A 14,047-nucleotide genomic window follows, 5' to 3' on the forward strand; every position below is an offset into this window, starting at 1 on the left:
TAAGTTTGATGGTCGCCGAACAAGGACAGCCCGCTCTCAAATGATCTGAAAACAAAGATTGTTCAACATAGTTGTTCAGGGGAAGGATACAAAACGTTGTCTCAGAGATTTAACCTGTCAGTTTCCACTGTGAGGAACATAGTAAGGAAATGGAAGACCACAGGGACAGTTCTTGTTAAGCATAGAAGTGGCAGGCCAAGAAAAATATCAGAAAGGCAGAGAAGAAGAATGGTGAGAACAGTCAAGGACAATCCACAGACCACCTCCAAAGAGCTGCAGCATCATCTTGCTGCAGATGGTGTCACTGTGCATCGGTCAACTATACAGCGCACTTTGCACAAATAGAAGCTGTATGGGAGAGTGATGAGAAAGAAGCCGTTTCTGCACGTACGCCACAAATAGAGTTGCCTGAGGTATGAAAAAGCACATTTGGACAAGGCAGCTTCATTTTGAAAACAAAAATTGAGTTGTTTGGTTATAAAAAAAGGCATTATGCATGGCGTCCAAAAAGAAACAGCATTCCAAGAAAAACACATGCTACCCACTGTAAAATTTGGTGGAGGTTCCATCATGCTTTGGGGCTGTGTGGCCAATGCCGGCATCGGGAATCTTGTTAAAGTTGAGGGTCGCATGGATTCCACTCAGTATCAGCAGATTCTTGAGAATAATGTTCAAGAATCAGTGACGAAGTTGAAGTTACGCCGGGGATGGATATTTCAGCAAGACAATGATCCAAAACACCGCTCCAAATCCTCAGGCATTCATGCAGAGGAACAATTACAATGTTCTGGAATGGCCATCCCAGTCCCCAGACCTGAATATCATTGAACATCTGTGGGATGATTTGAAGCGGGCTGTCCATGCTCGGCGACCATCTAACTTAACTGAACTTGAATTGTTTGTCCAAAATACCTTTATCCAGGAACTGATTAAAAGCTACAGGAAGCGACTAGAGGCTGTTATCTTTGCAAAAGGAGGATCTACTAAATATTAATGTCACTTTTCTGTTGAGGTGCCCATACTTTTGCACCGGTCAAATTTTGGTTTAATGCATATTGCACATTTTCTGTTAGTACAATAAACCTCATTTCAATCCTGAAATATTACTGTGTCCATCAGTTATTAGATATTTCAAACTGAAATGGCTGTTGCAAATACCAAAATATTTAGAACTAAAAATGATTAAGATTAATAGGGGTGCCCAAACTTTTTCATAGGACTGTATGAGGTGTAATGGCAAACTCTGCCTATAGTCCACAAATGTAGAATCTTCCTTTACCTGACCTTAACTCACACTATTTAGCTTGTAAAATTGAGCAATCATGTGTTTGTATTTCACGTTTTGAATGACACAGCGGGCTTCTTCCTGTTTTCTTCCATTACAACATATGTGATATTATTATCGTCCCGAATATCTAACTTTCCATAAAATGTGGAAGCGTCATTACTTTTTTGGTTGTTTTCACTCATCTTTTTTGGTAGTTTTGAGTTGCTGCCTGAAAACTGTCAACAAGTTGCTCTTGATGGATGCTTTCATTAGGAGTCTGACTGACTTGTTAACACGCTTTAAAAGAATTGTGCCATTATGGACTCTTATCACCTATGCACAGGAGAAGGGATACATTTTCATTCGTTGGGGGCCTGACCACCAGGTCCTTCATTGATCAGGACGCCAGGAAATTAAAGTATCTCTAAAGCCACCATGTGAATGGAGTGCCAGTGCACTTGCGTGAACAGAACTCTACTCACATCTACGGGGCTCCTGGGACTGTAATCTCACAGCGCACTAGTCACACAAGCGCACTAGTGCTCCCGTCCTCATCACCACTGGGAGAACTGGCAGTCAGGCCTCCGCTAATCGGACACTAACCCCCTGTCCTGTGAATAGGGGATAAGAGTCCATAACAGCACAACCCCTTTAAGCCTAAGTCCCCAGTTGCAGATAAACTGTTTTTTCATTGCAAAATTGGTGCAATTTTTTGAGCCAAAGCCAGCAGTAGATTGAGCAGAAGGGCGAGGTGTAAGTGCTTTCTTTATATTTTCCATTCCTTTTGTTTCCACTACTGCAATGGCTCAAAAAAAAAAATGAAGCAAAACCTGCGACAAAAAAGAAAAGCAGCTTTTCTGCAACACGGAGCCTCAGCACACCACCTTATACTGTATAGTAGCTGTGATGGGTATTACAGCTCAGCCTCATTCATCTAAATGGGACATCGCTACAGCATGGCCATGATATCTGTTGGGCCCAAATCATCACTTCCAGGACTCCTTGTTCCTCAAGCTGTAGATAGTTCTTAATGACATTTGCCGTATGTTTGGGGTCACTCTCCTGCTGCAAAAACCATTAGGATCAGATGCATGATGCATAACTACCTGCCTAGATTTCTCACCTAACATATACTGTTTAAAGTATACCTAACGTTTCAATAATCCTTCTATATATCAATAGCAGAGAGTATGTACTTGTGGAAGGCATTATTACTGGACATTATATGACTTCTGCAGAGATTTTTTACTGAATTTTCAGTTCTCATATTAGAAGAGAATCAGCTCCCTAATTCTACGGCTCAGAATCAGCAGGCGGATTATGAAGGACATATAAAGGGAAATCCTAACAAGCAATAATGAGAATAACGGACATGGAAGTAGACATAAATATTAATCTCCAGAAGCCTCTTTCTGTGCCTGTGCCTTTCACCGAACTCCTGCTCACTCCTCCCTCCAACTCTATAGATGTATATACGGTAAGATTTGCTACCATTATGAGACAATCTGCAAGTCTGTTTTTCTCTACCAGGATGGATTAAGCAGAGATTTCAGAGCAAAAGTCAGCTCAGAAGGGAGCAGGAAAAGCACCTGATAAAAGGAGAAAGCACCTGATAAAAGGAGGAAGCACTACTTCTCTCTGATAAAATACATGACAATGTTCTTTATATTCACCTGCATTAATGCTTTATGCAAGGTTTATTGAAATGATACCTTCTACTACAACAATCCCTATTTCCTAGAAGTATATGTGGATGTCATACGAGGGTGAGGTTACTTCACACTGCAGTGCAGAAGTTGAAAAGAAAACTTCACTTTCTCTATTCCTTTCTTTACAAAAGCCTCACAGACATGCACAAAGTAACTTCCACTCCGCAGTAAAGAGGTTGTAGGATTTGTTACAATTTGGTCATGTGGTACAGTGGAGCTACTGAACAGAGGCTCCTATAAGGCAAGAATGCTACCAGTTGGAAGGCTCCCTGTAGATCTGTTATTCTGTAAATTGCTACTCACCTGTCCATAGGCATCTATTTTGTGCACCGGCAGGTCTGTTAGTCTTAATAGAGGTCCCCCGGCAGTCTGTGCTAGGTGACCACTGCAGCCAATCACAGGCCTCCATTACTGCTGAAACCTGTGATTGACTGCAGTGGTCAGCTCTCACAAACAGGACACCAACGGGGACTTCAGCTAGAAAATCTGTATGCAGACAAACAGAGTTGCCGCCATTGGAAATGGTGGCCTAGGGAGAAAGAAGTACTGGTTTGTTATGTTTAAGGGACACTCAGGAACAGTATTAAATATTAAACCCCTATAAATATGTCAAAAATATAGAAATCTAATGCATGTGGCCAACAATCTTCTATAAATGATTTATCATGCAATCTTCATAAAAAAATCTACAGAACAACAACTGTCCATGCCTAGTTGACAAAACCATATCAATGAACACCACTGATGGGTGTAGTAATCCATCATGCCACCCAACTTTCCAGCAGATTTATCTATCAGGCATTATAAACCATTGCAATAAATGTACACAACCACTAACTGGATCGGTTCAACTTGGCTATTTTAGCAGCTATATCTATCTAATGTGTATACTGTGTCTTGCAAAATTATTCATGCCCATTAAACTTTTTCACATTTTGTCATCTTACAACTACAAACTTAAATGTATTTTATTGAGATTTTAAGTGATAGACCAACACAAAATAGCACATTATTGTGGAGTGGAATGAAAATACACGGTTTTCAAAATTTTAATAGAACAAAAATCTGAAAAGTGTGACATGCAAAAGTATTCAGCACCCTATATCAATACTATGTAAAGCCACCTTTCAATGCAGCTTTTCGTATCTAGAAACTAAAATTTATTTTCCCTTTCTCCCTTGCAAAATGGCTCATGCTCAGCCAGATTGGATGGAGAGCGTCAGTGAACAGCAATATTCATGTCTTGCCACAGATGCTCAATGGGATTTAGGTCTGGACTTTGACTGGGCCATTATAACACATGAATATTCTTTGATCTAAACCATTCCTCTGTAGCTCTGGCTGTATGTTTAGGGTCATTGTCTTGCTGGAAGGTATATCTCCTTCCCAGTCTCGAGTCTTTTGCAGCCTCCAACAAGTTTTCTTCCAGGATTGCCCTATATTTAGCTCCATCCATCTTCCCATCAACTATGATCAGTGGGGATGGTGTGTTCAGGATGATGAGCAGGTCTCATCTGACCAGAGCACCTTCTTCCACATGTCTGCAGTGTCTCCTATAAGGCTTGTGGCAAACTGCAAACGACACTTCTTGTCTTTCTTCCAGCAATGGTTTTCTTCTTGTCACTCTTCCATAAAGGCCAGATTTGTAGTGTGCACGACTTATAGTTGTCCTGTGGACAGATTCTCCGACCAGAGATTTGGATTTCTGCAGCTCCTCCAGAATGACCATGGGCTTCTTGGCTGCTTCTCTGACCAGTGCTCTCCTTGCTCAAACTGTCAGTTTAAGTGGACGGCCATATCTAGGTAGGTTTTCAATTGTAGAATATTTTTTCCATTTTTGGATGATTGATTGAACAGTGCTCTTTGGGATGCTCAAAGCTTTGGATATGTTTTTATAACCTAACCCTGCTTTAAACTTCTCCACAACTTTATCTCTGAGCTGTCTGGTAAGTTCCTTGGTCTTCACGATGCAGTTTGTTCACTAGTGTTCTCAAATAAGCCACTGAGGCCTTTACAGAACAGGTGTATTTATACTGAGACTAAATTACACCCAGCTGGACTCTATTAACTAATTAAGTGACTTCTGATAGCATTTGAGTGTACTGGATTTAATTTAGGGGTATCAGAGTACAGGGGGTTAAATACTTTGCACGTCACAGTTTTTAGATTTCTATTTGATTAAAAAAAATTATTATTCTCATTCCACTTCACAATTATGTGTTACTTTATGTTGGTCTATCACTTAAATCACAATAAAAAGACATTTAAGTTTGTAAATGTAAGGTGACAAAATGTGTTCAAAAGATTGTGTTCAAGAAGTATTAATACTTTTGCAGTACTTTTGCAAACCACTGTATACAGCTTTCTAGATTGGAAATGTTGAACTCTTAGGAGTAAAAAGGAAAAATAAAAATACTACAATAATAAACTGGTGTTATTGTCTTTCAAAACAGATACTACCAGCAGCTGCTCCATTTCAAGAGAAAACATAGTGCAATTTCAATGCAAAAGAAAGGGGAAAACAAAATGATGAGTGGAAAGCAGAGGAGGGTCACATTTCCATTAATGCATTCACAATAGGAGAAAAAAAGCAAATAGTGGTTGTAAATATTCATTTGGCATATATTCCACAAGCCTAAGTAAACATGTAGTCCATCATATTGTCAGACTTAAGTCTGGAGTCCATCACATACAACTAATATTCTTGCGTTACTACTGGATCTTTCACAGCCCACTAGCTACTGAATTCTTTGGACTAGTAATGAGGAATGTATTAAATACTGCACTTTTTTGTGCATTTTTATCAGTTAGAGATTAATACAGCTAAGAAAAAATGTACTGTTTGTGCTGGGTATTTACATATATCATGGCGTAGTGGTAGTGATAAGGGTGGATTCAGACTCAGTCACAGATTACACCTAAAATCAGAAGAGAGAATAGTCCTGCACAGTGTAAAATCAGTGGAAACCGGGCAGAAACCCGGTAGACTCTATTATATTCTATGGGGTCTGCGGATAACCACTTTTTAAGTGGACAGGGCCTCCATCTTTTGGGTCCTCATGCGGACCAAAACAACAGGAGACCCAAACACTAGTGTGAACCAAGCATACGCCTTCTATCAAATAACTTGTGATATTCTGGCAGCATTTATGACATTAATTTTTGCCTCTATGCTTTCCTAGTTTAAATCTGTACATTACTTCTCACACTGTATAGGTGGGCAGGCTCATATATAAATCAGGGAAGCTGAAGCTGAGGGAGGACACTTCAAATATCTTTCATATGACACAAAGATGACATATCACCAGTTAAAAACATAGTATTGAGAGCAACTGTATTTCAACTATTGATACCTCCAGATATAACATAGATAAATTTATAACCTTGGGGTCATATGAAAGCTGAAAACCTCATCTTTCATATATGACACCACATTTCGAAATAACCCCCCAAAATATCTATTTGAAGTGACCCTCCCATTATAGCCCACACTATAAATGAGCCCATGCACCCATACTTCAGTGAAAAGGTTTGTAAAGATTTTAGCTAGCAATACAGATATATGGAAAAAAAAAGTAGATTTCAGAAGGATTTCACAGAAAGGAGCCAACATTTCCTAATAAATTATATTTTTATCAATATTTATTAATGTCACAAATGCAGCCAGAAAGCCAAATAGTTCTTTTACTATTTTTGTTTTTTATATTTTTTGTATTGTTTTTTTTTTTTTCAAATAAAGTTGTTGCAAGTTATTCCCTATCCACAGGGATTAAAGAGAACTTGCATCTCGTTCCCCCAGCAACAAGCTGAGTACTGAATTTGGTTATCGTCAGCAATAGTTCACACTGAGTTTTTTGGTCAAGAATTTGGTCAGGAAACTGCCTCAAATTTCTCCTCCTAAAAACGCCTCACCATAGGACTGTATGGTGAGTTGCTTTTTGGATGAGGAATTTGAGTCAGTTTCCTGACCAAATTCCTGAGCCAAAACACTCTGTGTGAACGCAAATAGATGAAATAAAGTGACACCTCCACGAACAGCATATTATCCCCTATTCTGTAAATAAAAGGGATAACTTTAAAACTTTGGGCCATCACCCTTAGGCTGCTTTCACATGGAGTTAACACTCCGCTCATTCTGACACGTAAACACGTTCAGAGTGAGCGGAGTAAGGGTAAGTTCACACAATGTAACGTGCCACGTGATGTGGCACGTATACGGCGTGTGAGACTTTGCGCGTGTGAACTTACCCTAAAACAGAATCCCACTGACTTCCAGTGAAGTATCACAATGAAAGCAATAGGTAAAAAAGCCTCCCATTGAGTTCAATGGGTAGCGCACATAAGACCTAACGCATTGAAGTCAATGGGATTCTGTTTTAAACCGCTCATCTGACACGTGTTTACATGTCAGAATGAGCGGAGTGTTAACTTCGTGTGAAAGCAGCCTTATAGGCCAGTTGCTGGGATTTCACCTTTGGTACTGCATACTGTATGCTGGAAAATGTACAGCACGGCCTTAATTCAGATTTTTATGTAAATATGAGTATCTATCAAAACAGAAGTATACAACTTGAAGAAATAGGTGCTGACAATTCTATAGATTTTAAGTAGATGAATAATTTGTAATGTCACAGTACTACAAAAAGTATACTTTGCTTATGAATATAGATCTACCAGCACATAAACTGCAAACCCATAATTCCATATATTGTATTGTCCTAACAGAGAAAGCAGATGACATGAAGATAAGGAGTGTGTTTTAAATGTTATCAGAAAAATTAAGTGTTAAAGGGATTCTATCATTAGAATACCCTTTTTAATCTAAATACCCGTAGGAATAGCCTAACGGGAGAGGCCACAGGAAAATGGCCGATGGACATGCGCAGTCGGCACTTTTGGACGAAGACGCGATGGGAGAGTGAGAGAACAGGCGTCGCTGGAGAGTTTTCAAGCAGCACAGGGGATGCCTCAAGTGCTGTTTGAGCGCAGGGGACTGCCCCCAGTGCTGCGAGAAAACTCATTTACATAAGGAAGAAAGAAGATATTTTTCAGGAAGGACGGCGTAGATCAGAATAATAAAGGTAAAAGAAGACTTTGTGTATTTAGTTTAAAAAGAGTATTCTAACGATAGAATCCCTTTAACAGGTTGTGCATATGAACAAAGTTATGGTCTGTCAAACCATAATGACCTATTATTAATAGCAGGTAAGAAGATATGATATTGTGCAAACTACAAGAACAATACATTTTTACTGAAGTCATAAGCTAGAAAGAAGTTGGCCGAAGGTCAGGTAGTCTTTTGTCTAAAGGCCCGTCAGTGATTTGTACACAGCGGCTAGAATGTGCACTCCATATTTATACCTCAAAAATGTTCAGATATGTATATGGTGTCTGCGCAAAAGGGTATGTAATGACAATAGGACAAATTTATGAAAACTATCTTAAAGAAAAACTTTAAGCATATCTTTAACTATACACTCAATGCAATATAATAGCTCAGCAAAGAGAGGGAAGGTGTTAAAGATACGTGTCTACATAATACATAGTAATGTTTTCAGATAGCATTAAAAAAAAAGAAAAAGAAAGAACATAACATATCATGTCTAGGAAAACCTGACACCCAAACTTGATAAGGGATGAAAAAGAGAGTTGAGTTAGTTAGTTGGGAAGGGCAAGTAGTGGGCAGGCTAGCTAGGGTGACAGGAAGGAGTTGTAAGGTTGTGAGAAAGGTAGGGGGAGGAAGCAATGCATTATGGTAGTTGTAGGCTAGAAGCACAGGAAGCTACACCAAGTAAACAAATGCAGAACATGCCAGAAGCTCCCATAGAAACTCAGCTAAGGGTATATGGATCTGCTTATGAACCCATTAATATTGATAGCACTGCCCAAGCCTTCCTTTTCATGGAAGATTAGTTAGTGCCAGAAACGTCTCACAGCAATTTTATTCCCCTCTCTTAAAGGGGCTCTATCATGGGAAAAGTCATTTTTAACTAAGCACATACATGCATAGCCTTTAGAAGTGGCTTTTGAATAAGTCCGTTTTTATTCATATGCTAATTAGCTTCCAGCCAGCACAGGAAGTTCCCAGCAGCACTCCCACTCTCCTATTCTTTTCTATCTGTGTGTGCAAGCAGGAAATCATCATCAGCAGCACAGGCTACATAGAAAAGAATAGACAGAGGGTGCACGATGAGACTTCTGGGGTACCCCAAGAGGCTTATTAGCATATGTATAAAAATGGGCTAATTCAAAAACCACTGAGGCGATTTATATACAAAAGGTATGTGTGGAATAGCCTTTCTAAAGTGCTTAGTTAAAAAATGACTTTTCCCAATGATAGAGCCCCTATAATTAAGAATAAATACAATCTCAGCCAAGCTCAGCACAAAGGAATAGTAGTTTTTCAGCAACTACACAGGGGAATATTGCTAATGTAAATGCTTAGCGAGTCTATAGGTATAAAATATTACATTACATTGTTTAATAAATGTTATTTTCACATTCAGAGTGTAGCTCATCTTTTAAATGGATAATGCTTCTAGTTATCAAGGCCATTTGTCGTAAGTAGTAACTAAAATGCAATAATCTATTAGTTCAGAAAAATTCACCCTACATATCTGACTCCAACCAGCAACAATAAAAAAAAAAAAAAAATCACATTTCACTTTTCTCCTTCCGAAATATTGAAACAGTCCCACAAAGTCAGAGGTTTGCCTGGTTTACTTCCCCCATTTCAAGGCAACACATTTGCATTCACAGAACAATGTCATGATCCTCTGCATGAACATCTAGAAAGTGAAATACCTATTTAAACAGAATGCAGGAAGATCAGGGCACCGTTCTATGAAGGATATGAGGGCATTATGATGAGGAGGAAAATGCAGAATTTATTTTCATTCTCATTCATGTGTTAACACCTAGTTTTTCAAATATCTGTCAATCGCATTAATGGAAGTAAATGTGTAACATAGATTCTAGTCTGCCCTAAAGGAAAACTATAAAGGACAAGAGGTGCACTGACGGTAATAAAAAATACTATATATCGTTTTATGTTGTGTCTGTACCTGTAAGCTACTTATCTGTGATCCCGATTTCCCTGGAAGGCATAAGGCTTGAGCTAAAAATGCTTCTACGTCTGTCAGAGTCAGACTCTCCACCTGATGATGAGAATAGACAAAGTCAAGAAAAGAAAACACTAAATTGTTTTGTTTGCAAATGGGCACCAGACAGAAGACCTGCACAGCTAAATTCATAGCTTTAGGGGAAGGTACTTGAGATATAACCAAATGTTAGCTTCAGAAATTCAGACAAAAAAAAGCAAAGATCTATATCTAGTCTGAAAATGTGGCTAGAGGCTCTTGCCTTACATGGCCTGTCCATACCCAAATTGTATATTTCAATTAACTTAAATGGACTCGGCTAATTTAAGGCATGATGGAAAGAGTGTCTACATCTCTTTGTTTTTATGTTTGTTTTGTACAGATCTGCATATGGTAAACCAGGAGTCAGCCAAGTTCAGCCAGATGCGACAAGTGGTTGTTAGATATAGAAAATTAAAGCAAATTCAAATAATATACAATATTGCTATAACTGGTAGCCTGAGGCTAAAGCCCACCACCTAGCCTCAGCCAAAAAGCACCGTGGAAAAGAATGCAGCAGAAACGCATTGCCAGAGTTTTCCTCAGACTTTCTGTCCATATTATGGAAAATGTTTCCGTAAGTATAATCGACATGATGGGACTTACAAAAATGTGATTGTTTTTGAAATCACAGCATTTAAAACTGGATATTTTTCTGCAATTTGTGGATGAGATTAGCTAAAATCCTATCCGCTTTGCAGGTTGTACAAACTCTGCATTTTTTACCACGAGATTTTCACAATGCGGGGCTCAGCCTAAAGGGGTTTTCCCAGGAACAGAATACTACAGGACCTCTCTCTCATTCCACATTCATCCTGAGTACAGCCAGGCTGCATGCGGGCAGGACTGGTAGTTTTCAGGGTGCTCCCATTCACCTTAATGGGAGTGCCAAATATAGTCAGAGAACTTGGATATCTCTATCACTTTCATTGAATTGACATATTCAGTCTGGTTGGCCTCAGGTTGAACATGGAGCGGGAGAAAGGTCCTGCAGTCTTCTATTTGTTGGAAAACACCTTTAGGGCCAGTTCACACGGAGTTTACGGGCGCGCATTCTGGCACGTATACACGTTCAGGATGTGAGCGCTCAAAACAGATCCCATTCATTTCAAAGGGTTATTGCGGGCGTATACGCATGTAATTTTGCGCGCGTCATTTTTTTACTCCGTAACCATGTTTATCTCTTGCAACTATTTGATTATGTTGTTTCTGTGGAGCTATAAGGGTGACAGATTTACCTTATGCTGCTTATCTTGGGAGAAAACAACAGACACGGATAAAAATAAACGGCATCTGCCACCAATACTATCATGCAGATAGCTAGCTTAAAGGGGTTGTCTGGGAATTTAAGAAAAGTGGGATGAGCAGGATATAGCATAAAATAAGGAAATAATCTACGTCCAACCGTTAAAGGGGTTGGCCACTTTCAGACCAATAATGACAAATAAAATGTACAATAAAAAGATATACAATTTTCCAATATACTTTCTGTATCAATTCCTCACAGTTTTCTAGATCTCTGCTTGCTGTCACTCATTCTGTTACTTCTAGAGGATAAAACTCTGACCATGGTCATGTGATTTACGGTCCATGGTCATGTGATGAGCACACAGGTGCACAGCTGACTACCAGGCAGATGTCTGATTATTGTGCTGTGACTATAACGATCGGCACCTTTGTGTGCATCACATGTCCATGGTCCGTAAATCACATGACCATGGTCAGACTTTTATCCTCTAGAAGTAACAGAATGAATGACAGCAAGCAGAGATCTAGAGAACTGTGAGGAATTGATACAGAAAGTATATTGGAAGATTGTATATCTTTTTATTGTTCATTTGTTTGTCAATATTGGTCTGAAAGTGGCCAACCCCTTTAAATGGTATGTGACTGGTGAGAGCATAGGTTACCGTATTTCTTTATTAATGCTGTCTATTCCATATTTTCCTAAAATTCCAGACAACCCCTCTAAGGAATGTGACACTAATACAGATAAACCTGTAGGCGAAACCATAGACAATATACAGCTAGTCAATAACAGCTCTTATCTCAGGACATGAAACATACATTTCCATAAGAATGCTGGTATTACCTGAACTGACAGATATATCAGCAAGCAACAGGTAGCAGCAAGCTGGCCGTCCAAGCTGCTAAGTCCTTCTGTCCATCTCTCTGCATGGAAGCACGCCATGCATGTATAGAATCTCTCTTTCTGAATGTCAGGGTTTTTAGAAAGCCAGAGCTCCCTAACAGTTGGTGTTACACCTACACACATAAAATAAATACTTTTTACCTAACCTTGCAGTAAGCAAACAAAATACATTAACTTACATACAAAAGCATACAAAAACATATAAAACTGCTGATTGCTCAACACTGTCAATCAAAAAGTGCATTATCTTGAATAAGCCTGTTTATGGCAGACAATGCAAGGTCAATTTAGTAACCAAAATGGAAAACAAGATTTAAAAACACAAGGAAATAAGATTATATTAAAGTTCATTGAAATGTTATTTAATGGATATTTCACCTACAACGTTTAGGCTGGCAGGAATTGTCATAAGCTGAATGGCTGTGTACTGAAAATCCTAAATGCTTCCCTAACAAAACAATCCCCTACCTGCTAGAAACTTGACCCTACCTTTAAGAAAGGTTAAAAAATAGGTGTTTATTTATTTCTGCATCTGAAATACCTGGTGTCAGCTTAGTCTCATTCATGAGGCAGGCTCGGGCCAAATGTCTGCCCATAACAGTGAACTTGTTCAAGGCTTGTGCCTTTAAGGAATGCAAACTACAATTCTGAAGGCTTTGTACTGCTATTAAACTAAAAACAGGGGAAAATAAAAGATCACTTTTGACACTAACCTACTAATAGTGGATTTTTAGAGTAGATGTGGGATATCTACTAGAGATGAGCGAGTAGTACTTGATCGAGTAGATATTCGATCGAATACTACGGTATTTGAAATACTCGTACTCGATCAAGTACCACTCGCTATTCGAATGTAAAAGTTCGATGCAGAACCAGCATTGATTGGCCGAATGCTACACAGTCAGCCAATCAACGCTGGTTCTTCTCCTACCTTTAGAAGTCTTCTCCGTGCAGCTTCCCCGCGGGGTCTTCCGGCTCTTCATTCACTCTGCCAGGCATCGGGCCTGGGCAGAGCCGACTGCGCATGTCCGCTTGTAGTGCGGGCATGCGCAGACGGCTCTGCCCAGGCCCGATGCCTGGCAGAGTGAATGAAGAGCCGGAAGATGCCGCGGGGACGCTGCAAGGAGAAGACTTCTCGGAGGATCCAGCCCGACCCTCACTCGTGGACTTGGTAAGTATAATTTGATCAAATGTTGCCTACCCCTGAAACGAGCATTTTCCCCCCATAGACTATAATAGGGTTCGATATTCGATTCGAGTAGTCGAATATTGAGGGGCTACTCGAAACGAATATCGAACCTCAAACATTTTACTGTTCGCTCATCTGTAATATCTACTATTGTTATTAAGACCTTACAGGGAACCTGTCACCATGAGAATCCAGCCTAAACTGCAGGCATCATATTATAGCATTCCTTCCCTGGTGTGCTCTCTTATAAGATAGGATACAATAAGATAAGATAATCCTTTAATAGTCCCACCGTGGGTAAATTTCAGTGTGTTACAGCAGCATGATAATACAGATACCGGATAATACACAGTAATATATTACAGAAGGAGACACATATAAGCTGAGAAAAATATTAGGAATCCAGCAGCTAATGGAAGAAAAGAAATAAAGAAGACTTCAGGGTTATTCGCTTGGCCTAATGTATATTATGTAGCCTGACCACGGTTGGGATGAAGTACCTCCGATAGCACTCCTTCTCACACTTGGGGTGAAGCAATCGGTCACTTACAGTGCTGCTAAGTGCCATCAAGGTCTCATACACGGGGTGGG

At 39.5% G+C, this 14,047-nt stretch overlaps 1 protein-coding gene across 1 annotated transcript in view; it reads right to left on the bottom strand.

The window, feature by feature from the left end:
• FAM120B (family with sequence similarity 120 member B) overlaps nt 1-14,047 on the bottom strand; it is a 131,973-nt gene that overhangs the window by 96,606 nt on the left and 21,320 nt on the right. The window contains exons 5-6 of the mRNA XM_075267771.1: nt 12,208-12,380; nt 10,041-10,133 (exon numbers count right to left, since the gene is read on the bottom strand). Of these exons, the coding sequence (XP_075123872.1) occupies nt 10,041-10,133; nt 12,208-12,380 (266 nt within the window). The remainder of the gene's footprint in view (nt 1-10,040; nt 10,134-12,207; nt 12,381-14,047) is intronic.

Source organism: Leptodactylus fuscus, chromosome 3, assembly GCF_031893055.1.
Source record: "Leptodactylus fuscus isolate aLepFus1 chromosome 3, aLepFus1.hap2, whole genome shotgun sequence".
NCBI lineage: Eukaryota > Metazoa > Chordata > Amphibia > Anura > Leptodactylidae > Leptodactylus > Leptodactylus fuscus.